Source organism: Zosterops lateralis, assembly GCF_965231275.1.
Source record: "Zosterops lateralis genome assembly, chromosome: 10".
Classification (NCBI taxonomy): domain Eukaryota; kingdom Metazoa; phylum Chordata; class Aves; order Passeriformes; family Zosteropidae; genus Zosterops; species Zosterops lateralis.
In genome coordinates this window covers 23,736,431-23,761,465 of record NC_139770.1, presented here as the reverse complement: position 1 = coordinate 23,761,465, position 25,035 = coordinate 23,736,431, and the positions used below count along the sequence as shown (strand labels likewise).

The 25,035-nt window shown below is 45.7% G+C and overlaps 1 protein-coding gene across 2 annotated transcripts; it reads left to right on the top strand.

The window, feature by feature from the left end:
- The first annotated feature begins 3,332 nt into the window (after positions 1–3,332).
- On the top strand, positions 3,333–24,607 carry KLHL6 (kelch like family member 6). Of its 2 annotated transcripts, none has more exons than XM_083868627.1 (7): positions 3,333–3,655; positions 8,612–8,777; positions 14,153–14,602; positions 16,698–16,935; positions 20,241–20,443; positions 21,346–21,559; positions 23,897–24,607. In XM_083868627.1, the coding sequence occupies exons 1-7, from the start codon at positions 3,396–3,398 to the stop codon at positions 24,196–24,198; spliced, it is 1,833 nt and encodes a 610-aa protein (XP_083724753.1). In that variant the 5' UTR covers positions 3,333–3,395; the 3' UTR covers positions 24,199–24,607. The 2 variants fall into 2 exon arrangements, with proteins under 2 accessions (XP_083724753.1, XP_083724754.1); XM_083868628.1 differs by having other exon boundaries at positions 21,346–21,555; positions 23,897–24,020.
- The last annotated feature ends 428 nt before the right edge of the window (positions 24,608–25,035 follow it).

Sequence of the window (25,035 nt, the reverse complement as noted above, 5' to 3'; positions counted from 1 at the left end):
GATTCCTGAAGCAGGATGTGACCCCATAAGAAGCCTGTGCTGGAGCAGGTTTGCTGGCAGGACCTGTGACCCCACAGGAGACCCACACTGGAGCAGCTTGTGAACTGCAGCCTGTGGAAGGACCCATTTCCCATGTTGGAGGAGTTCAAGGAGTGTCTCCTGTGGGTGGGACCCCACGCTGGCACAGGGGAGGCAGGGATTCCCCTGCAGCCTGTGGTGAAGGCTATGGTGAATTAGCTGTGCCCCTGGAGCCCATGGAGGACTGTGATGTGGACTATGCTGATGGTGGAGTATAGCAGGAACCCCTTGTTCAAGCCAGGCTGGGGACAAGGGGAGGAGTTCACTGCAATGTTAAACCCTGTAACCTGGCCAAAAAGGACCTGGGGTGGAGATTGTAATGGATACACCTTTGTTGTAAGCCCTGATTTGAGCTGTATGTTATGGGAATTACTGTAACAGGAAGCATCCAAATCAATGGAGGAAAAGCCTCCCAAGAGGCTGCTGCAGTGCAGAAGTGACCTGACCTAAGCTGGCTTTGGTGCCCAGGAACTCCACCTTACACTTGGGACAGTGTCTTTCCTGTCCCAAGTAACCACCAGAACAGATGGAGCTCAGTCACAAACTAAATTAACTCAAAGGACATTTTGTGGCCATTTGTGAACATGTTGTTGGTATTTTGCAAGGGCAGTACATAGACTAAGGGAATAACACCTGTGTATTATATCCAAGGCTGGGAGGTGGGGTGGTGGTTAAGGAGGTTGTACTGGGTAGTGTGGCACCTGAGCACGGTGTGAATGATATGGAATAAGGGTGGAATATGTTTGCTTTATCTGGGGTAGGGTTGATTTTCTTCACAGTGGCTGGTGTGGGGCTTTGGTTTGGATCTGTGGTGGACATAGGGTTGATAATATAGAGGTGTTTTTGTTATTCCTGAGCATGGCTTACACAGAGCTAAGGCCTTTTCTGCTTTTTGTACCACACCCCAAGTGGGAAGGCTGGGAGTGCATGGGAAGTTTGAGAGGAGGTGCAGCCAGGACTGGGGACTCCAACTATTCAAAGGGATATTCCAGACTGCGTAGCATCATGCTCAGTATGTAGTGTGGGGTGAAGAAGGAGGAAGAGGGGACATTTGGACTGATGGGGTTTGTCTTCCCAAATAACCATCCATGTTTGATGGGTCCTGCTCTCCTGGAGGTGCTGAACACCCACTTGCCCATGGGAAGCAGTGAATTGAGTCTTTGCTTTGTTTTGCTTGTGTGTGTGGTTTTTTCTTTGCCTACTAAACTGTCTTTATCTCAACTCATGTTTTCCATCTTTTGTCCTCCCTGGTCCCACTGGTGGGGGAGTGAGCAAGCAGCTGCTGGCTGGGTTAAACCACAACACCATGGCAACAGAGAAATGAGAGGAGGTGCTTGTCAAGAAAAAAAAAAAATAATTAGGGGTTAAAAACACACCATATGGGTTAGCAATGGCACGGAAGGAGACAGACTGTGGAGAGTGATCACTGCTGCTAACAGTGAACAGTTCCTTGAGCTACTGAGGTCCTTCCTGCAGTGCAGTTACTGACAATACCACAGACTTTGACCGACCTAGTTACTGCAGGGTTTCCGTTCCCAGCCCTCACAGCCAGCACAGACTGACTCCAATTTCACAACTATTAATGCTTTGCTTAAAGCTTTGGCAGCTGGAATCAAGTGATCGCTGCGGAATCTCAGCTTTCCCTCAAACAGATAAGCACAATGTGAAGCTTCTCACCCTCAGAGAAAGGTCAGAAGTCATGATGATAAACAGAGAGAACCTAGCCCAAGATAGGGTTAAAGTAATGTGATCTTTAAAGCACACCTAGTACTTTTGAGGAGTTTTCTTGATTTTCTTATTGTATTCCTACAGGAGTATTTGGGAAAGAAGGGCCTGGCTTTAGAAAAGGAAGCATTAATTAGCCAAACTTAGCACAAAAGGCAGCAGGAACACCTTTATATCTGCTAGGGAAGGAAAAAGCCAAAGGGCTGCACAGACTACACAAGATGAAGGAACATTACAAGGAGGTAGAGGAAAGCAGGAAGGATATTTTTTGCTTTCCTTCCTCTTCACCTTCCAATCTGTCTCTCTCAGACCCTGCTTTCACCTCCTAGAAGAGGGGGAAGCCAAGCTTCCCATAACACTCTGAGCTCAGCTATGCAAGCTGGAGACAAAAAGAGGAAACCAAATACACAATAAGAACCTGTGGATTGGCCAAACGAGGATTCCTAGAAGTAATTATCACAAACACAAGGTTGGTTAGCACTCAAGCTACCAAGGTGAGGATTGGCCCTACATTACTCTCAGGGGGAGACAGAGGTGTGCTTTTTTACTTCCCAGTGTAAGAGTTCCCTAAGCAAGCCAGGGATTTGCTCTGTTACTCTGTAGTGCTTATTAATTCACCTTGGATCAGGTTCTCACCTAGGTGACATCCAAGTAGATCTGGTCCATCCTTAGGTGAAGGGGAAACCTTCAGCACTGTGCTCTATGTGCTGCTGTCATGCTGGAGGTCCAGCCCCTGCAGTGTTCCCACTGCCAGGTGTGCAGACTTGGCCCCACCACTCACCACTTTGGGGACAAGTCAGATGCAGCTGTGCCCCAAACTACGCCCATCAGTGAGGCTGGTGGGGATGACACGGGTACACTGCTCCCCAGGCTCTCTCCCTGGGCTTTCACTGCTAGTCAGAGCAGGTTGCAGGGCTCTGGCTGCATGGACCACATCCCTGTGCCCAGCAGGGGAGCCTGAACACCGCCAGCTGTGAGATCTTTGATGCTGCTCCATGTCCTTGAGAGAGTTGTGCCCATTTAGCCTTAAAGAAAAGCCATGCAATGGTTGCCAGCTAACAAGTCATGAGGGCTAGAAACATCCACTTGGAGGCCGTTCTGAATATGCAGGCATATTATTAAAAACAAAACCAACCCCCAAACCAGCTCGGTTACTAATAACTGCATACCTGGAAAAAGAAACATAAAATATTTTGCTTTTACCCTTAGCAGCCCAGTCCACTAGGAGTGCTTGATAGGCATGTGGTTCACCTATCAATACAACCAGCAGAGCCAGATAACAGCCAGGGACTGGCCTGAGGGTGGGAAGCAGGCTGTCCCTGTCACTTGTAATCTTCTCACATCCAGTGGCATCTTAAGGCCTTTCTAAAAACGTTGATACTGCCTGAAAATCACTGAAAAAAACCCACCCTTTGTTTGTGTTAACAGGATGAGAAAGTGCAAGGCTTCCTGTTATGTGTGTGTGACAGCTACAGATAAGCGGAGACCTCTGGACAGGAAATCCGCCCAACTTCTGCAGTGTGATTTGCCTGAAGCTGAGGAGCCCTTTTTAGATCCAAGCACCAACAGAATGAGACGGGGCTGCCCAGAGCATGGGGGACACACTGGAGAGGAGCTCTGAGGAGCCTGACACCTCTTTGAACAATGAGTGTTCCACCAAAATGGGGGATCTGGTGGAAGTGTCCAGTGGTGAAAAGGTCAAGTTTGACGATACAGGTCTCTCCCTGCTGCTCCAGAATGGCCTGGAGAACCTTCGGCTGGAAAATTCCCTCACGGACGTCATCCTGTGCGTGGACAGCAGGGAATTCTCCTGTCACCGAGTGGTCCTGGCTGCAGCAAGCAATTATTTCAGGTAAGGTTTGCAACAAACAAAACCAATAAACTTATTTTGCTTCTTTGACTTGAGCTGTAGGTCTCCAAGGAGTGCAAAATGGGCACTAAAGATTTGCAGTGAGCTTCTAATTCCTTATGTCTTTCAGCTTGTTTTTTAAGGTTGGAGACTTAAATAAGGCAGGTGCCAAGTTGTGGATTTGCTGGAGTTCTGATACCAGCACTCAAAAACTCTGCTGGAGGCATGCAAAGGAAGACAGAGTACTGGCAGACAAGTGCATGAGAAAAGGGTGTTTTAACCAAGTATCTTTAGCCACTCGGCTTGTCCCTTTGGGACAAGAGAAATACCCATTCAGATAGCAGGCTGTTTTTATTGAAATAGGAGTGGGGTTCTGGAACTTGTTATTTTTCCCTATTACCATTCTGGGGTAAAAATATGTATTGGATTAAATTGTCGACGGGGAAAGAGAAGGAATTTTCCATTTGAAAATCAGTTGCAATGGGAAATAGCTCCTTGAAAGCAATTTTGCCACTTCACTGTCTCCTTCTGGTCTGGTTGAATTTTTCATTCTTTCAGTACAATAGATATTCTATCTGAGACCAGTGGCCAACAAGAACAAATTTTAGACACACAGAGGAACTTGGTATCAGTTCTAGCACAGATTTTCCATTATCATTTAGACAACATCATTTAGACCATCACATTTGCATGGCTGGGATTTTTTTCTTTCTTTTTTTTTACTGGTCAGATGACTGAGCTAACAGAGGAAACACAAGAAAAAAGAACCTGTGACCACTTGTGACATTAGCAGAAAGCTAATTTTAATGGAGTCTGGTAAGCTTTGCTGATAGTGCCTGGAAGAATAGTTCTGCTTTTCTAATCTAGAATATTGTGCCTGTGAATATTTGGAGACAGGTATTATTTCTACAGAGAGACTATATTTACTGCATATGAGAAAATACACAACTAAAAGCAGACATGGCCAAATATTTCTTACCAGCATTGTTTGCATAATGGACAGCAGATGCACAAATTAAAATCAAAATTATCATAATGATACTTTGACAAAAAACCCCAATTTCACTATAAGTAGAGGTGCTGGAATCAGAAGGACTTCCCAGTTAAAACCAGGCAAGATAGTTTTATGACAACAGCTGTTGGCCAGCTTTCCACTGAGCTTTTCCTGAGCTACAGCCTGTCCCTTGGAAGGAGGGGGATACCTGGACAGAAGCAATCTCATCCAAAGACAACTGCGCATTTGTTTAGGGTCTGCCTCTCTGGGCACTTCTGTTTGGCTTGGCTTCCCACAGAAGCCAAGAGATTTGGCTTCCCACAGAGTGGAGATTTATTACCTGTCTGTCAGTGCCTCTTGTCATGACTCTTTGAGTTAGTTTCAGTCACGTTTGGAACAGGATTGAAATCTGAAACCTGAAGTTCCTGTGAGATTGATGGAAATCTGCAGCTAGGAGAGGAGAGGAGAGGAGAGATGCTGGCCAGGCACCTCTGCAGGGAATGAGCAGGGTGTCCTGGGCAGCCAGCACACACAATGCCCAGACTGCCCTGCCCTGCTGGGCACAGCCAGCACAGAGCTCAGCTCCTGGGAGGGACCCTGAAATGTGTGAGAGGAATAATGAGGGAGAATGGAGGGCTCAGGAAGGGGAAGCTGAGGTTACTGTGAGGAGGGAAAGGAGGACGCAAGTCTGCAGGGAACTGAGCTTCACTGGTTCTGCTGCTCACGAGGAGGCTTCATTCGACTTGCCATAATTCTCTAGAAGCTGCACGGCCCCAGAGAAAGAAAGAATTCTTAAATCAGACTGTTGCTGAGAGTACTCTCCATGCTATTACAGGACCTCTAACAGCCATGCAGGGGAGCAAAGCAAAGGGAGCCAGTCAGTGACTCATGGGCTTCATTCCCCTGCAAGTTGCACAACCCCCTTCCTGAACGTTGGGTGTCACAGAGCAGGCAATCTACAGAAGCTGACTGGAACAGTTAAACAAAGCTAACCACTCCTAGTCCTTCTTTGCACTGCTGGAGAGTAGATAGACTAATTCTTGTGATGTCCTGCACCTATAGACATAAAGTCATTCACTGTCCATTAACCTCTGTGATGGTGACAAAGCAGGGAAGAGAAATACCAGTGGACTAAGGTGGAACAGTAGTTCTTTAATCCTGCACTGCCCAAGAGTAGTGGGAGAATGGGGCTGGGAGAATTGAAGACATTTTCCAGAGCATCCTTGAGCTCCAGCACAGTTGTTTGAAGTCAGGTTCATAATTCCATGCACAAGCATTCCAGTGGGGGAGGGTGCTTTAAAAGTGCCTCACAAACTGCAATCCCTCATTAATTTTATTGAGATTTCTCCAATTTTGAATTGGAAAAGATTTAGAATTTTTTCTAAAATTACCCATTTTTGGGTATCCAAATTCGGAACTGGGCCCTCACTTCAGAAGTGCATTTCTTAGAGTACATGTTGGTTCAAAGGTGCAGTTTAGAATCACACAGGGACAAGAACCAGGAAAACATACAATGGAATCAGTAGCCACATCTGAAGGAATTAGAGGGTAAGTTCAGAAAGATTCAGAGACACCATTTTAATCCCTAGGAGAGAAGCTTGGCCTGATCAGCCTGAGTGGTGTCAGTGGTATCCCTCTGCCAGCACACAGGGTGGTAATGAGAACCACTCCACGTGTGCAGAAGGAAGGCCACAGGAGCCAGCTCTCCTGTGCAGCACTGCCCAATTCAGCCCTGCCACGATCTGGAGCAGAGAACTGGTGGGAGAGCACCGTGCTTTAGATGTGTGATATCTGCAGCTCACAGCCACATTACATGAATCCACACCCCATGAAATCGGGAGTGGATGGCAGCTCTAAACCAATTACAAAGATTAGGAGATAGGCCAAAGCACTCTGACCAGACCCCTGTGCAAAGCCACCACCAGGATGCTGAGGCTGTGTCTGAGCAGCCTTGCACAAGTGTAACCCTGGGTGTCTCTGACTGACCCCATCAAACACTCCGGGCTGTGGGACGGAAGTGAGACTCTCACCTCCCCGACAGGGATGGTTCAATACGAGTCTGGAGTCAGCAGCTCAAGAGATGAAAGGAAGAAGAGCAGACAGCACCTGCACCCTCCATGGGCCCATTTCTCATTGAGATGAAGCATCCGGCACCTGTCAATCCCACAGGACTGGGGCAGCTGTCCTGTGCCAGCCTCCCTCTCCCATGGGGCTGAAACCCATTCCCAGGGAACAGTGGGAACTGAGGCTGCTCTTGTCAGGTGGCCATCGCCCACACATCCCCTCTCACATCACTTGACAGTGCCAGCGGGAGAGAAGCTAAATGAATCCCAATCTTGTGGTCACCAAAGTTAAGGAGAATTTCTCTAGGTACCTTCGAAATACTCTGATTTCAGCAGAAGCTGGACTATGAAGCAGGGCAGTGAAGCAATGCCTCATGAGCTGAGATGAGTGAAAGGTAAAATGAGAATTTTGGCTGAATAACTTTTCTGGCAAGTAACTTCTCTGCACAAATTTCCTGCTCAAAAATTAGGCTTCTCTATCCAGAGGCAGTTTTGCACACTGAGGTAACTAAGACCTTGCTATAAAATTTCTGCTGAGGTAAGGAACAGGTAGTTCTTAGAGCAAGTAGCAGCTGGTAGCCTCCATCCATTTGCCATTCATCGTGCCTAACTGCTTTGCAATAAAATCTGTTTACATCTTGGTTCCAGTAAGATGTGTCAATCAGACAGCTTAATTCAGGCACTTCTTTTACAAGAAAAGCGTGGCCTAAGACTTGGGACCTCTAGCCATTTCCCAGGCTGAGGAAGGTCGTTGCATTGTCCTGTCAACACTGTGTATGACTAATAAAGAAGGGCTTGGAATGCAGGGTAAAGAGCGCTCCTAATTACACTTTAGATCTGCACATGTTTTTCACCAATGCAGTTACAAGTGGACTCATGTAATTCTGATCTGTTGAGACAGATTCCAAGTGATGTGACATCTCGTTCTCTGAATGCAGTGAACAAGAAGGGGCTGGTAAAAATGCTAAGTAAAAGCAAAAAGCTTTGGAAGAAATACTTAAATCTATGAATTGAAAATGCAGAGGAAGATGGGTATGTTTGTCTTGCAGCTGTCACAATACCAAATGGATTTAAATAGCCCTTAGAGAATTTCTGATTTATACCCCACATGAAATATCTGCCTAGTGCCAAAGGTATGTCTGGTGGTCACCTTTCAAAGTCAGTATTATCCACCAAAGAAGAGTTGCTATCTACATGTATGAAATATGCACTTTATACATAACAGTAATTCCAATTAATGCAAATTCAATTGCTTCTCTAGCCAAGAGGTACCAACTCTACAATCCCAAAATTTAGCAGAGGAAAAGCTGGACTCTTAATAAGAAGAAAATCCATAAACCATTCATTTTCACCTGGCCCACCACTGGTATTGATGTGGTCAAAGATGTATTAGAAGCTGAGCAGTGAGGCTGTCAGACAGGTGGATCAGCCTGACCTCAGGGTTCAGTCCCAGCTGTGCCCTGCAGCCTGGGATCAGGGGGGTATTGACCTGCCAAGGGGTGTGAAATGTACTAACCAAGTCTGAAGAATGCCAGAATGAGCTGCACCTGTACTAGAAGCAGACTGAGCAAGAGGCCAGCAGGTGAGGCACCAGACCTGCCCCACATCACCAGTCCAGACACAGGTACCAGTCCCACTCAGGCACGGTCCCAGCTCCTTTTGCTGCCATGGAACCCCAGGTCTGCTGTAAACCAGCCATCATGTGTGTGTGCCTTATCAAACTTGTGAGTACAGAGGTAGAAGAGCAACAAAATTTTTTTTTAAAATTTCTTTTCAGCAGGAGTAATTGCATAAAATATGAAGCAATCAGAGCATTCTGTGTTGAAATCTAAGCAGCCCAGTGTTTTCAGAATGCCTCATCCTGACTGGAATGCAGTAAAAGATAAATGTCTTTCTTTCCAGGGCCATGTTCTGTAATGATTTAAGAGAGAAATATGAGGAGAAGATCATACTAAAAGGAGTTGATGCAGAAACCATGAATATACTCTTGGACTACACCTACACCAGCAAGATGCTCATCACAAAGCAAAATGTGCAGAAAGTCTTGGAAGCTGCCAGCCTCTTTCAGGTACAGAAAACTCAAATGCACTGATCCAATCTCACTGCTCTAGCAACACCTTGTCTTACCCTGGCTAGCACACTGCAAACCTCTCTGATTTCACGGCTTCTGGAAGCATTTGGCATCATATTTTCTTACATGAAGGTAAAAAAATGGCAGTGGCAGCAATGTACTGGGATTTTGCTGTGCTGAGTGCCATGCAAACAGGAAAAGAGCTGCTGCCACGTGCTTCCTGCCTGGCAAGGCTCCCCAAAATTCAGGTCAGCCTGTGAAGACCAGTCAGAAGGGTTAGTGGGCAGCAGCTGGCATGGCTGGCCAGAGCAGGGAGCTACTTTGCCTCTCCATCTCCCCTGCCTTGAGATGGAAGCTTGCCAGCCACAGTTAGCATCCTCCTTTGTAGCACTTGTGATGTAAAGGGCTTTAGTCATGACCTGGCACTCGTGGGAGGTCGGAATTGGGCAGTGTTACTCAGCCTGTGGTCCACGAGGTATTCACGTGTCCTGTAAATCACCTGTGAGGTCTCCCAAATTGCAATGTCTGGTACCTTGCTGCAAATTGCTAACAAATTGTAACCAACACCACCTGCCAAGTGCCAACATGCGTGTGTGTCCAGTCCTCTCATTAAGGAAGGTGAGAAACAGCCAACTCCCTGATCATCCTGGTTCATGAGGGAATTCAGATCCCTGAGTCTTATATGGAAATTTTGCTCTGGAGCTCTGGAACTCTGCTTTCTGGAACACAAGTCCTGTGACGAGCAGCTGAGTGACGAGCAGCTGAGGGAGCTGGGGGTGCTCAGTCTGGAGAAAAGGAGGCTCAGGGGGAACCCTATTTATCTCTTCAATTCCCTGATAGGAGACTGTAGCCAGGTGGGGTCAGGCTCTTCTCCCAGGTAAAAAGTGATAAGACAAGAGGAAATGATCTCAGCTTGTACCCAGGGAGGTTTAGATTGGATGTCACAAAGGTAACTTTAATGTCACCTGGGCCTGCAGTGCAGTAACTCACTGACATTTTCAACACACCAACACTGACAACTGGCAGCATTCAATGGCTCCCTTTGATTCATTTTCAGGACGCTTTTATGTCATTTTTTTCTTTTCTTTTGAGCCTTTTTTCTTCTTTAGGATCATTCCTCAGCCTTTTGTTGTTTATTTTTTTCCTTCTGGAACTTTCAAAACTATAAACTTATGTTTTTTTCATGTCTCTTCCCTATTCTTCATTAAAATTAAGATTAAATTTGATTCCCAAGGCTGGTGCTTTAAGAAAACCATCAAATTCTGTTAGAATAATGATAAAATTGTGAGGGTAGCATAAGAAGAATAGTAAACTGGAAAAAACTAGACAAACCTAGAACACCAGGAATGTTCAGCTAAAAAACAGAGGTTGTCTTGGATACTATCAAGTTTTATAAGGCCTTAAAGCCTCACATTATAAATGTGAGGGTTTGGGCTGAAAATGTGTTTTGTGCAAAAAAGATTTAGTAACTACTAAATCTTTAATAATCTACTATATCAAGCTGACAGAACTAGAGTTCTGCCAGCTTGTCTGTGTTATTTCTGCTGAAAAACAGAGTTGAAAGAGTCAAATGTTTCATTTGGATATATCAACAGCTGAAAGGATTATTTCTGCAATTTATTGTAACATTTTTATTTGATAAATTCTTTCAGATTAGTGACATGTGAGAAATCCAAATTCCAAACAGAATCTTATCTGACTAGCAAGAACTTGTGGCAGTGCCTCTTTTTAACCTTGCAGACTTGGAAAAGAACCAAAGAAGTAATACGTTTCACACTTCTAGATATTCCAATGTTAATTATCTACTTTCTCTAGAAACTGTTTTTGGAAACGTTTTATGTAATGAATGCCTTCTTTTACTCCCCTCTAGTAAGTTTTGACCAAATGCAGTCAAAGCTGAGAGCAGGAAGGGGTGGAGGGCTATTTGGAGAGAGCAGGCGTCCCTGCCACAGTGGGGGAGGCAGGTGAAGGGTTTGGAACAGGGAGCTGCTGAACAGCTAAGCCTCACCCTCAAGTGACCCAGACAGATTTTTTCCACCTAAAGCACAGTTGCAACATGAGTTTGACAGTCACTGCCTCTGTCTGGGCTGGTGGCTGCCCAGCCACTGCACTTGCAAGGTTGGTGCCCACCCTGGATCCCGCCCAGCAGCCTCTGCCACCCACACTGCAGAGTGCTCCTCCTTCCACCTCTGGGAAGGGTCAGGATCCAGCTGCTTCCCAGAGCCATGGCAGGTAGCCCTGCTTCCCTGACCAGGACTCAGCAACAAGCTCCAGACCTGTCTGCACTGCTCCTGCCCCTCCAGGAGCCTCTGTAGGAGCCATTCCCTCAGCAGGGTTTGGGTGAGGGACCACATCAACTGTGGTGGTGGAAGCAAAGAAATGGTGAGGGAAGCAGGCTTCTGGGTGGATGGAAAAGAAACTACACTATCCCCAAAGGCTGTGATGTCCACTGCCATGGGAATGCCAAAGGCTGTGATACCCACTGCCATAGAAATGCCAAAGGCTGTGATGCCCGTTGCCATGGGAATACCAAAGGCTGTGATGCCCACAACCATGGGAATGCAACGTGCATTGGGAGCAATGGAGGATGCCCCGAGCTCCCTCTCTAAGCAGAGCAGGGCTGCTCTGCCCTCAGGGCACAGCTGAGCTCCAGCAGCCTGATGGCCTGACCGAGCCCCAGAGCACCCCTCATCCCTGTGTTAATCCACTTTACACAAGAAGACACTCCGAGGGAAATGCAGTTCAGTACCTGGCAGCCATCCTGAGGCCATGAGCAGGGCAGGGGCAGACTGGGGGTGCAGGATCCAGCCCCAAGTGTGCTGCATACAGAGAGGGATATGAATGAGAGACCTTCCAGTCCCCATTCCCCTCCCTTTCTTGGGGCTCTATCTGGAGGCAGAGCTTTGGCACTGCTTACACTTGACCATTGAATCAAAGCTGGAACAAGGGAGGACTCATACGGGGAGAATAAATTTTACTGTTCAGAGTGAAGGCCAGCTGGAGGCCAAGTAGGCATATGGGATGTCTCTAGCAAGTGAGGACCTGGAGTGAAATGGGTATTAGGAGAAGGACTAACTTACAGAAGAAACTGTTCTCAGGGAACAGGGCTTTTAAAGTGCCTGCAGTGGTATTAGGAGGGGTACTCACAGTGGCCAAGCAGAAAATTCAGAGCTCTGGCAGAATAATGAGTGCAGATGAGATAGAGGCTCAGGGGTGTCTTCCTTCTGATGCTCTCTTGAGTCACCCACCTGCTCTCCTGGGACTGACTGACACATGCCCAGCAAGTTTTAGGGGACTTTTGGGGGAATTTAGTGTCTAAATGAAGGCAGTGGTGGGGAGACAGCGCGGCGCAGAGATGAGGAGCAGAGCAAGGGAAAGTCCTGCCTTGATTTAGTCCCGAGCAGCCCGGGCTCTCTGGTGAAGCCCTGAGCAGGGCTGTTCTCACACCCACACCTCACAGTTCTGCATTTGCCTGGCCACAAAGAGCACCCAGCGAGGGAGCAGGGCCTGCTGGCCGTGGGACCCTGTGCACTGCCTGGGACAGAACCTCTGCTCTCACCTCATCAGTATCGCTCTGAACAAGCCACGTGCAAATAATTAGAGAACTCTGCAGAGGTTTGCTGCAGCCTGGTGAGAATTTTGTTTCGGGGTCTATTCCCAGACTCACAGATGACTCGATGAATGACCTTGGCAAATCCTAGATTTGTTTTTTTTGTGTGTGTCTCATTACTTTGAATGCTTATGCTTAATAAGCTTAATAAGGCTGATGCTTTACCTGCCTGAGGTCTGAAGCCTGCCTGGTAGCCAAGTCCCTTCAGATCCTCCAGGAAATGCCCTGGTGAGTTCCAAGTGCTTGCCTCGTGCGAGCCCTGAGACAGGCAAGGTGAATGTGGCAGGTGCTGAGGGGTCACCACGGGCCACTGTTTTATTTTTACCACAATGGTGGCAAACACATTGTGAGACCTCACATAGCCTCGTTCATCAGCCAGTTGCATTTCTCTAAACTTTTGACCACAGCTAAATGTAAAACAGGAACCAGTCTGTGCACAGTGTCTGCGATCGCTCAGCTCTGATAAACAGTCTAAATATGTCAACACGACACCAATGGGTCTGGAAGATTCTACCCTAATTACTGAAACAAATCTACATACTACAGTGTTTAAAAAATGTTTTGCTTCCTCTTTGCCCCTCAATTACTGTTGTGCAACTTTCCCCAGTGAGAAAACACGAGTTAAAATGGTTTGCTTGCTGACACTCAATGGAAAAACAGCCCAAAAGGAGCAGATGGAAATGCACACATTAGCTCTGATCCATCTTTATTTCACTATTCAGTGGTAATATTTGTACCTGAAATCATAGAGGTGACAGAAAATCCATTAGGATGAAACACTGTAACTGATCGGTTCACCCAAAACTGGTTCTCAATTCCTGAATAATCGTCAGCAATTCAGCTCAGATCATAGTTTTTAGAAATACCCTGCAGACATGTGTGGCCTAGATATGTGCATTTGGGACACCCTCAGGTGGGGTTATTTTGCCAAGGAAAATTATGAGAGGGGTTGTGATGCCTTATTGAATGCAAACACAGCCAGTTCTCTGATTGAGAAGACTCTATATGTAAAATGCATATCAATATTTTTTTCAGCCAGTGGTGATGACAAAGGTCACTAGACCCTCTGAAGGCCTCCCCCACAACAGACTTGCCAGAAAGCCCTGTCTGTCAGGAAGCTCAAAAGAATTGCTGAACTCAAAATAGATGGCCATTCTCTTCCTGCCACTCACCCCAGTCTAGGACTGCTGCCCTTTCCTTCAGGGGCAGCACACTGCTCCAAACCTCCCAAACTTCAGCACCCATTTCCCACCACTCTCACAAGGCCTCAGATATATTTGGAGTTTGGATGGTGGGAGCATAAATGCAGACAGTGAAGTCACTTTTACTCTAAAACTACTCTGTTCTAGTTGGTTGTTCTGGTTGAGCTGATCTGCAAGATGAAGGAGGGGAAGCAAATTGAGGCCTGGGATCCTTATCTGTGCTTTGTAATTCCATGATTGCCAGTGCTTTGAGATCTCATGGAGGAAAAGGGAAAAGTAGGAAACCCTTTTGTCAAACAAATAAAATTCATGACTGTCACTGGTCTTTTGCATCCTGCAAGAGGGGAAAGGAGCAGTTGGATGCAGAGGAAATAAAAGCAGTGGGAGGAAGAAATTCTCATTTCAGATTGCAGATCCTGGGAGATGCCTGTTCTCAGATGATCTAATTCTAGTCTCCCCCAGCTCTTTGCTGTACTGGGCACAGCTGGTTGCTCCATAGCCCTCCTGTGACAGGTGCACAGTAACCCTGCTGTGCTCATACAAGCTTTTTCTGCCCACAGTTCCTGCGCATGGTGGATGCTTGTGCCAGTTTTCTCACCGAAGCACTCCAGCCTGAGAACTGCGTTGGCATCCTCAGGCTGGCTGATGCCCACTCCCTGCACAGCCTCAAACAGCAGGTGCAGAACTACATTATCCAGAACTTCACCCAGGTGCTGAACTATGAGGAGTTCCTGGAGCTGCCAGCAGACATCCTGTGCAGCACACTCAAGAGTGATGAGCTCTATGTGACGGAGGAGGCCCAGGTGTTCGAGACTGTGATGAACTGGGTGCGGTACAAGGAGTCGGAAAGGTTTTCTCTCCTGCCCTACGTGCTGGAGAATGTCCGGCTGCCCCTCTTGGACCCCTGGTATTTTGTAGAGACTGTTGAAGCTGATCAACTCATTAGGCAGTGTCCAGATGTCTTTCCTTTGCTCCAAGAAGCAAGAATGTACCATCTGTCAGGCAATGAGGTGAGTAAAACAGGAAGGTATTAGGCGCTCTTTGTAAATGTCTCATGCTTCAGCTCCAAAACCGATTTGAAAGGAGCAGTGCCATGGGGCAGAAGAAGGTAATCACACTGAATTTTCACTAACTGGTGCTGCTGAAAAGGCAAAGTGGGCCTCAAAATTTATCCTGCTGTCTTAGAGAGTTCAGAAGCTTTTGGTAGGTTGTTTTAAAACAAAGTGCACAGCTTCTTGTTTATGAACACCTGAGCTTGACCCTTCATACACACCCTTGCTAAATGAAGACCCCAGGTAGCTTCCCTAGTAAAAAGGCAAATGGTGTTAGCCCTGACACCTCGCCTTCTCAGCTATTACTTCAAGACTAAGAAAAGAGGAATAATTTCCCCACCAAACTGTGCCACCATCTGTAATGACTGTTTCAAATGTGAATATGTAACATCTTCCCCTGTTACTTATGGGGTGAAATGCTTCATAAAGGAAATATTCTTCCTCCTGTGAAGAAGATGGTCTCTTTCCAGAGGGGAGGGCTGCTCATCTGCCTATTGCAGAGGTCCCTGCACCCCAAGAGACAGATTCCTGACATCCAGTTGAGTCCTGTCCTGCCTGCTCAGTGCAGGCTGTGGTGGATCTTTAGTTCTTCCATTGCCTGTCCCCTTTGGAAAGTTGGGTATCAGTCACATCTCCTTGGTCAAAATATGGGGGAGAGGGGAGAGCAAGCAAGAGGTTGGATTTCACAACAGGAGCAAAGGACGCGAGTGTGTGAGGAAACGTGTCAGAGTCAGAGGAGGGCAGGAGGGTGTCGTGGCCCCATCACTCGCAGCAATGTGTCACCTGTGTCACTCAGGGGGGACAGACCAAGTGCTCCTTATGCTGGTGACTGTGTAAGACACGCTTGGTGACTGGGGGCAGTGTGGTGGGAGCTCCAGGGGGAAGCCTCGTCCCACTGGGCAGCGCTGTCAGGTGCACACGGGGCAGGTAAAGGAGCCTTGCCCCGGGCTGAACACGCATTACTCTCATCTTCAAAGGGCAGCCGCAGGAGGCCTCACTGCCAGCTGCCCTCCCCAGGGCTGACACCTGGCAAGGGGGGCAGACAGGTTACAACAGAGCCCTGGGAGCTGCCGAGTTCCGGGACTCACGTTCTATAAAAATGTGCTGAATCCTTTTCTGGACAAAGTCAAAATGCAAGATTCATGTCTGTGTAGATAATATTCTTTAGTATGGATAAATTATAGTGATTTATAGAAACATGGTAAAAGCAGAGAGAGGAGTAAAACTTTAAGCAAGTTGCCTGCTGACAGAGCATTTAACCTGTGGGTCTTGTTTGCAAGCATTTCCTCCACGCAGAACACAAGTTTCCAAGCACCCCTTGCATTCTTTGCTCCTGGTGAACACCTACTTGGCAAGTGACCTTTCCCAGTGTCCCTGAAACAAAGGCCTGGTCAATGAACTGAGCCAACAAGCAGTAAATTAGAGCTAAGCACATTTCAGAGCCTGGTGCTGACTTTAAGTAAATCTTCTAATTTTGGCTTGAAATAAGACCTTATACACAAAGAAACAAATAAAAATAACCCCTCCACAGTTGAGAACTGTTATTGTTTTGACACTAACATATCTCTCCAGGACAAATAATGAGAGGACTTATTTTCTTCTAGCACAAACTGCAGTCTTGCTCTCTCCAAGCTCCCCAGAGCATACACAAACCTTGGGCCCCCTTACCTTGCCCTCACTTTGTCAGCCCAAATAAAACCTGTCCTTTTCAGCTACCTGACATGCACCCAGCCTTGTCACTACTGCTCACCTGCATAGCTCTTGGTGCCATCCTGGTAATTCCTAAAAGGATCGGAAAGGATCCTAGTAGGTAGGCAAAAGCAACTAAGTCCAGAGTTGGAAAAATCCTGCTGAAGGAAGGACACAGCAACCTCTACTGAATACTTCTAGGATGCTTTTCAGGCTTTCAACTTAGAAAGCCTTGGCTAATTGGTTCAGTTGCTGTAAGCCTGCTGTGAGTTGAAAAGCAGGTAATCAAAAAGAAGGTCCCCTGGCCTTTCTGCATTGCAGGTGTAAGTGCCCTGTGTACTCACTCTGTCTCACTTGCATTTAGATTATTACAGAGAGGACCAAGCCCAGGATGCACGAGTTCCAGTCTGAGGTGTTTATGATCATAGGGGGCTGTACAAAAGATGAGAAGTTTGTAGCAGAAGTGACTTGCCTGGATCCTTTGAGGCGAAGCCGTCTGGAAGTAGCAAAGTTACCAATCACAGAGCAGGAGCCGGAGAATGAGAATAAAAAATGGGTGGAGTTTGCATGCATTACTCTAAAAAATGAAGTCTACATATCGGGTAAGGAACAAGGCATTGATGGGGGAGTGCAAGAGGGGAGAAAAGGGTTTTCACAATTATTTCCAGCTTTTATTAAGACCATGCTTGAGGCAGCTTTAGAAAAATGAAGCAGTACAGGATTTTAATGCTTTGGCTTTGGAAATGCTCCAGGGAGCACTGGATGTGTAAGGACACTGCCCAGCTCTGATTTGAGCACAGGATTCCTTTTTAAACAATATTGATCTATATGCAGGGGTACTCATGTGCAGCACCCAAGGTCACAGAAGGGTTCTTGGGAACATTTTACCAAACATAAAATGACATAAAATTTGCTTCAGCATCTTCTCATGACAAGTCCATTGGAAGCTCCACATGCATAAACAAAATGCTGCCAGAATCTGAGTCATTCTGCAGAAGTCAGTCAAGAACCTGCAGGGAGCTGTCACTGATGTTTGGCTGCCCCCTGAAAGCTGCCATCACAGAGGACTGTAGAAGTGCCCACCCACAGTTATTAATTTGGCAGTATAAAGTGTCAAAGCCAGATGCAATCCCACGGTCCAGACACCCAGAGTGGCTCTGAGCAACTCATGTGCTGATCATCATCCCAAGAGCTTTAGGAGATGGGTTTACCTTCTCACACAGATAGAGTTGAGCTCCACACAGGGATTTGATCCCAGAGCTACAGAGATTTTACTCTGACAATCAAAATGCTAAAATCCAGCTTGTTAGCCAGTTTGACAGCTGCTTTAGATGACCTGTCAAAAACCGACTTTGGTGATCTTGTTCTACTTCCAGAGGAAAAGTGACAGCAAATTTTCATCAGTGTGGCATTACAAACCATGATACAGAGAGGGCCATCATAGGTAGAACACTTCCTTTCTGCAAAACTAGCCACCAAATTCTATACCCCATTAAAACAGAAGAGTAGAAAGGAGGAGAGTAGGCCAAATTGTGAATGCTTTGCTTAGATGTGAATAGTGGTCCTCTGCCTTTATTCAAGTATCTTCCATTGCAGTCTTTCTTTTGGGAATACACATATTTTTGAGACTTCATTCCAATTTAACACTTATTAAAGCTTTATCCTGGGGTAAGAATTAGATTACTTTTCCCATAACCACAAAAAATGGTTTTTCCTTTCATTCCACCATAGAGAGTTTCTGGCATTAGTCCCCCTGTTAAAAGGCAGCTGTAGAGAGGAACCTTAGTCAAACATTCCAACTAGGGAATATTCCCCTCACCTTCACAGCCTTGAGTTGAGAGGTCTTTTTTCCATATGTCATCAATTTGCTACCCTTCCCTCTTTTTCAAGGCTTTTTGCATTCTTTTATTTCTGACATCTTTTCCAATATCTCTTCTCCACTTTTATTTTATGTTCTATCCAGGCTACCTCCAGGCCAGGCTAACACATTCCCTGCTGTGGTGAGTCCAAGCTGGCTTTCCCTTTGCTTCTGTCCTCATAGCTTTTCTTTCTTCCTTCTCTGCTTACTTTCACACCTCTGGATCCCTCTCTCCATTCTCTCTTTGCCTTTCACCTTTTTGTCCTCTGCATATAAATAAAAGGCTTAGTGGACCAAAGCCATTAGCATGTTTTTCTCAGCTAAACCAATTATTAGTGTCTCAATCGTGATTAAACACCTGCTTCCTCCTGCATGTCCTTCTACTTTTGTTTTCTTTCTTCAGCTCCTGTAATTTGCTTCTTCTCTAACCTGACTTTCATTTTTTCCTACCTTGATCTCCCCTTCCATGTGCTCATTTCCCTCTGTATCTTGGTACAGTCTGGAATCTTCCCTGCTCCTTTAGCATCTGAAAAATAAGAAAGTCTTTGCACAAGGTTATGACTACTGTTAGATCGTGATTTCCTCAAAACATTTTAAATGCTTTGACTGGATGGCCTGAAACACTACATTTGTAGCGTAACTAAAAATTACATGAATCATCATTCACCATTCTGATGCTTTTACTAATTTAGTACAATTTATCTTCAAATTAGAAAGAATTGTTGTCCAGAGGAAAACCAGAAACAAAATAAACCTCCAATCCTCTCAAAAACCTTTCCCTGTCCGCTGATGTGGAGCAAATTCACCCACTGGTCCAGCTCAAGCTACTACATGAGCCTGTGGAGGAAAGCACAAGCTCATGTCAAAGGGAAATTTCAAGGGAGAGTAAGGGGAACACCTGCAGCCTCTCAGCCCCATTGTGGCCATGACTGCTGCATTCAGGCCCTTTGGCCACTTCAGCTATTTGAGTGCAAATAAAATTCAACACATACATGTGAAAAATACTGGGACAAAAGCATTACAAACGACTCTTTCTAGCATGCTAATTATCTCCCATTCAATCTGCTATTTGGCCCAGAGATAGGCTCCATCAGTTTGCAGTGATCTGTCTGCAGTACAGAATACCAATGAAGGCAGACACTTTCTCAATGGAATATGAATTCTCTTTTCAGTATATTCACCAGTGAAGCAAATGTTTAATCGGGTTGCAGATGACGGAATAAGCTACTCAGTCTGTAAATGTGGTTTCAGGCTTAACTAGATCCCTTTGTATTACAGTTACACCAGAAACTGTAGGAAAACAACAGCTCTTGTTTAAAACACTGCTCTCTGCTTTAGCACAAGCAAAGATCCGCTTGCAGCTCAGCTCTAGAATGAGTTTGCAGGGTTCAGTTTTGATCTTCAAGCTATAAATATGAAGCATACCCTAGTCTGTAGAGAAAGAGACCAGAAGGAGAGGCACAAAAAGGAGATCCCAGCCATACGGTCCCAGGGTTGAACAGTGAAACTTCCAAGTCCTGCAGGACTGTTGTTGGTAGGAGTTCAGTCAGGCCTTTTGCTTTATGACACAAAGCACAGGGCTGGATCTGCCCTGCACAACCTGGCAGTTCTCCAGTGCAGGCCTGTCTTCAAGGGGTTTGGCACTTGAGCTGCAACATCCTCCACTATCTTATTTAAATTATATTTGTTTATTTGCCCCTTTGCAGCAGTTCTGCAGAGCCCCGGTGTTGCACAAAAATCTCCTGCATGTCACCCTGCTGTGTGGTTGGTCATGCACTCAGTATTGAAATGAAAGTGCTTGTGGTCTGGTAAAGTGGGGAACAGTGATTTATCTTCACTGAATATTTGGCTGTAGAAATTGTTCAGTTTCCTTCACTATTAAGTAAACTAAATGCATAAATTTCCTCCTGTTGTAACAGGACCACTTAACAATCAGTAATAATGATTTACTTTCCACTGTGAGAAAACACACTTAAATTTAAACCTATTGGAGTTTTTAAGTCAATACAGGCTGTGCTATCACATTTATACGTGTCATGTACACTACAGGTGGCAAAGAAACAAAGCATGATGTCTGGAAGTACAACGCCTCCATCAACAAATGGATACAAATTGAGTATCTCAATATTGGGCGCTGGAGACATAAAATGGCAGTGTTGGGTGGCAAAGTCTATGTCATTGGGGGGTTTGATGGCATGCAGAGAATCAACAGCATGGAAGCCTATGATCCCTTTCATAACTGCTGGTCAGAGGTAAGAGGCTGCATCACATAACATTTTAATCATTTGGAACCTTTTAATCAGAAAATCTTAGGGTTTGGATGCATAAAAATGACCTTGTATAATTCTTTTAAGTATTTCTGGTCTTTAAAAACCCTAAATATTTTTTTTTCTATAGAAATGCATATCCTTTAGAAGGTAAAAATCCCTGGATTTCCAGCCAATCATTTCCTGTGAAACATCTAATGCCTAACTTTCCTTTTCTTAGTTGGCTTTTAAAGCTGGTAGTCCATAAATCAAGGAGTAAGAATATACTCATGTATACATGAGCTAGAGTACAGGCTGAAAACTACTGCTCTGACACATTTTATTTGTATATAAAATCTATCTATCAGGCTTTGCATTATATATGGTATGGGTTATGCATTTCAGTTAAAAGTACAGGTTTGAAGATAAACAGAATAAACCCTCCCCCCAGTTCTACTCACTGTACTTTAGGCAATGAGAGGAGAGAATTAGGCAACCAATTAATCCATGGCAGTAATGAGATTACACATTGTCTCCAGATTATACAAAGCAATGTGGATGACTCTAACAATCACAGCTGCAAGTAGAAAGATCAGTATGAACAAATATCTTGTGGTTTTTTTGCAAGTAAGTATGTAAAGGAGATTTTTGGCTTTTCTGACATTTCCTAGCTTTTAAATTATTGATAAAGTAATTTTAATTTCAGCATTCGAACAGAGCATATTTTTATTAAGGGTTTTTGCACTCTTAAGAAAAAGATGGAACATACTTCTCCTTTATCCTTAGAAACATCATCTTCTGAACCTGCTGAAAAAGGGATGCCTGATTTAAAATTCCGCAGGCTTCCTCTCTGCAGGCATCAGTCTGACTGCTTCTCATGGTTACTAATGATCCCTTTTGGTCCCCAGGCTGCTCCCCTGATGGTCAACGTGAGCTCCTTTGCAGCAGCCAGCTACAAGAAGAGGCTGTACGTGATTGGGGGTGGCCCCAACGGGAAGCTGGCCACGGACAAGACTCAGTGCTATGACCCTGCCACCAATGCCTGGAGCCTCAGGGCTGCCATGCCCGTGGAGGCCAAGTGCATCAACGCTGCCAGCTTCAGGGACCACATCTATGTGGTGGGTGAGTGAAGCACCAGTGCCTCTCCTGGGCTGCCCCCAGCAGGGCTGCTCCCTGTGCTCCTGGGCCAGTGTTACCCACACTCCCCACGGAGGGTAATCAGGGTCAGATGGATCCTCACACTGAGCTCAGCCAGGGGTGGGAATCCAGCATGTGGGGGAAGGTCACCAAGTCCAAATCCCTGTTAGCATGGTAGCTATCTTGGAAAGCTGGAGCTAGCCCAGAGACAGCTTAAAGCCATCCAAAGATGTGTTCATAGGCAAGGGCATGATCTCATGGCTACATCATGTCCCCACTCCTCTCCAGAGCTGTTACACAACCCACTGCACACAGGATTTATGCAGGGATAAGAGTACTCTAGGAGCAGGTCAGAGGAGCAGAGCCACCGAGACACAAAGACCCAGAGCTCCTCACTAAATTGCACTTGGGGTTAATTCAGTCAGTCACCAGAACTGGAAAAAAAAATCGGAAGAACAAGATTTTGATGGTGGAAAGCTGAACTATGGGGGGAGGAGGGAGCCTGCACACATCTCCAGATGGTACCGGGAAAACCAAAAGAAAAGAACATTTGTTTCCAGAACAGGAGCTCTGAAAAACTCCCTCCCTCTCTCAGCCTTGGTGAAGAGAATTTCCCACTTGCAATGTAATCAATATGGTGCTGAGAGCTGGCATAGAGCTGGAGTATTCACCAAATAATTAATGGTGCTCTGGAGGGAGATTTATAGTCTGCATGTGTGTGCACATACACACACACACACCCCTTTTGTGTACATAAATACCTCATGCTTGTCCTCAGCACTGGAGCTGACCTCACCCTGTTTGTACAGGATGACAGAGAGAGAAGGCACATGACTTATGGGCTACCTGATATAACTCCTGATAGAATGGACATGATACTCCAGTCACATTCATGCAGCATCTGTCAGCCAGCAACATCCACTAGTAAATCTCTTGTTTATCTATCTGAGAAATAAATCTACTCCAACTGGATAGAAATCAGCCCCATCTGAATTTTAAAAGATAAAAGAGTATTTGGTTACTGCATCCAAAGCAATCAAATTACCAACTGCCAGGCGAATCACTACAACAAACAGTGTCTGTTTTCAGTCTGTTCCAATTAAGTCACCTCTGAATGACTTGATCACCCCCCAGGTACTGTGCTAGTATTGTCAAATACTATCGTACAAATACTCAGCATCTATTACAAGGACCACAGATAAATGCTGACTTTGCCAGCAGGGAGGATCCCAGCTGCACCTCATCAATAAGGCCATGGCTCCAAGGTTTCCCCCACCCTATCCAGAAGGATGGTGCCAGACTCTCTTCAGTGGTGGCCAGGGACAGGACAAGGAACAATGACTGTAACTACAACACAAGAAGCTCCACCTCAGCCTAGGAAGGACTTCTTTATGTTGAGGGTGGCAGAGCACTGGAACAAATGAGGTTGTGGAGTCTCTCTCTCTGGAGACGTTCCAAACCCACCTGGATGGATTCCAGTGTAACCCATTCCAGTGATCCTGCCTTGGTAGAGGGGTTGGACTGGATATAATCTCCAGGGGTCTCTTCCAAGCCCAACAATTCTGTGATTCTGTGCAGCTCCTACAGAAGACATATTCAGTGCCTGCAATTTTCAGAATAAGAACCATTTAACTGTTGGTAATCTTGGGAGGGAATTTATTTTCATAGTCTTTCTTGACAATTGAGGTATTGACCATTTTTTCAAGAGAAAAGGATACTGCAAGATTGAAAAGGTGCACTAAAAGTTTCATTAATAACTTCAGTTTTGGGAAACACAGAGAAACTGAAGGTCACTCTCTGTCTAACAAACCCATAGAAAGCTTATTGATTCAGTCTGACAAACTCTAAACAAGGAAGGGCTTTTGAAAGCAGCAGGAAGAAGGAGGTTTGATGGACGGATGGACAATGAAGTTAGAGGAGTGAGTGGAAAAACCCTGTACCCATTTCTAACAGTGATGGTTTACCACAGCTGGTCCTCCATGATCTAAGCTCATTTAAACAAAACAGTATTTTTCTGAAGCTGTGTCCTTAGCTGGTGCAGCAGATATGAGAAAGATCTGTTGCTTAGTGCACTGTGGTCACACTGAAGAATCACAGCAGTTTGTTCTGGCCCTAAATTCCACAGCCTTATGAACAATAAGTGGCCTTCTGCAGATCAGGCTTTCAAAACAATAAAGTATCCTGTGACCTTGTTCTTTCTTGGCTTTGGGGCAGAAACCTATTCTTATTAATGTCAGCAAGAGAGTTTTGTTGAAGTGGATGGTTTAATTAAAATCCCTTACAGGAATGGCCAGTGCAAACCAATATCCATTTCCTTCCCAGGTGGGGCAATGAAAGCTCTCTACTCCTACAGCCCCCAGCAGGACACTTGGTGTCTGGTGACTCAGTTCACCCACGAGAGAGCCAGCTGTGGCATTTCTCCCTGCAACAACAAGCTCTTCATCACCGGCGGCCGAGATGAAAAGAACGAAGTCATTGCGACAGTGCTCTGCTGGGACCCTGAAACTCAGAAGCTGACAGAGGAGTGTGTCCTGCCCCGGGGGGTGTCTCACCACGGCAGCGTTACCCTCAGGAAGTCTTACACCCCCATCCGTAAGGTGGTGCCCGGGGCAGTTTCTGTCTGACCCAAAAGGAACCTGGAGCCTCGGTGGCACAGGCTGCAGAGGATGGGTTTTGTCTTCAGGGAGCGATGAAATACCACCACAGCTCCTCTGGGGGGTATCTGTATATATGCTCATCCCCGTGTTTCCTCTGTACATTTTATCCTTAAATTATCTGAATTCCTTCCCTCCACAGAAGAACAAGGGGATCAGCTCTAGTTTACTCCTGCCAACACAATACCTCGAATCAGGCAAAGAAATGTAGGTGGGAAATTTACTTCCCAGCTATATCTACCCTGGAATGTGCTTGAACTGGCTCAGTCTGCTCCCAGAGTTTGCTGAACTATTTATTAAATTGGATTTGCAATACCTACTAATGAAAAAAGAGAAGTTGCTTTTGGAATTAAATATTTTTAACTTTGGTGGAACATAATGTTCTGTCTCACAAAGCTGTGCTTTTTCCCCCCAGTGTTTGGCACATTAGATTAAGTTCAAACCAGTTTGTTTGTTTGAAGATATTTTGTTGGTTTTTCAGTTCTGCATGACCAAAAATAATCCATCTCAGTTTGCAAACCTTGCTTTCATTCCCAAGAAAGCGACTGCACAGGCTGCAAATGTAAATGAACGCTAATTTGTTTCCAGTGAACATTCAGTGTGGCTGTTTTCTAAATAAACCAGAGCAAAACGTAGTTTCCCTTTCCTTTGTTGTGTGTGGGGTGAGTGTTGTGCCTGGAAGGCTTTTCCTCTCCTGTGCTCCATGGCCGCCTCCATCCCACTGGGTGGCACTGCGCTCCAGCCTTTTCCTCCGCCCTTTGCTTTCCTGGAACGCGAGCGGACAGAGCAGTCTGCGGAGAGAAAAAC

What these genes read in the sequence shown, in the direction of transcription:
- KLHL6 (XM_083868627.1), top strand. Translation starts at nt 3,396, where the DNA reads ATGGGGGACACACTGGAGAGGAGCTCTGAGGAGCCTGACACCTCTTTG. An exon ending in AAGCTGCCAGCCTCTTTCAG is followed by an intron (nt 8,778 to 14,152) that starts GTACAGAAAACT and finishes TTCTGCCCACAG; the next exon opens with TTCCTGCGCATGGTGGATGC. An exon ending in TTCATAACTGCTGGTCAGAG is followed by an intron (nt 20,444 to 21,345) that starts GTAAGAGGCTGC and finishes TTTGGTCCCCAG; the next exon opens with GCTGCTCCCCTGATGGTCAA.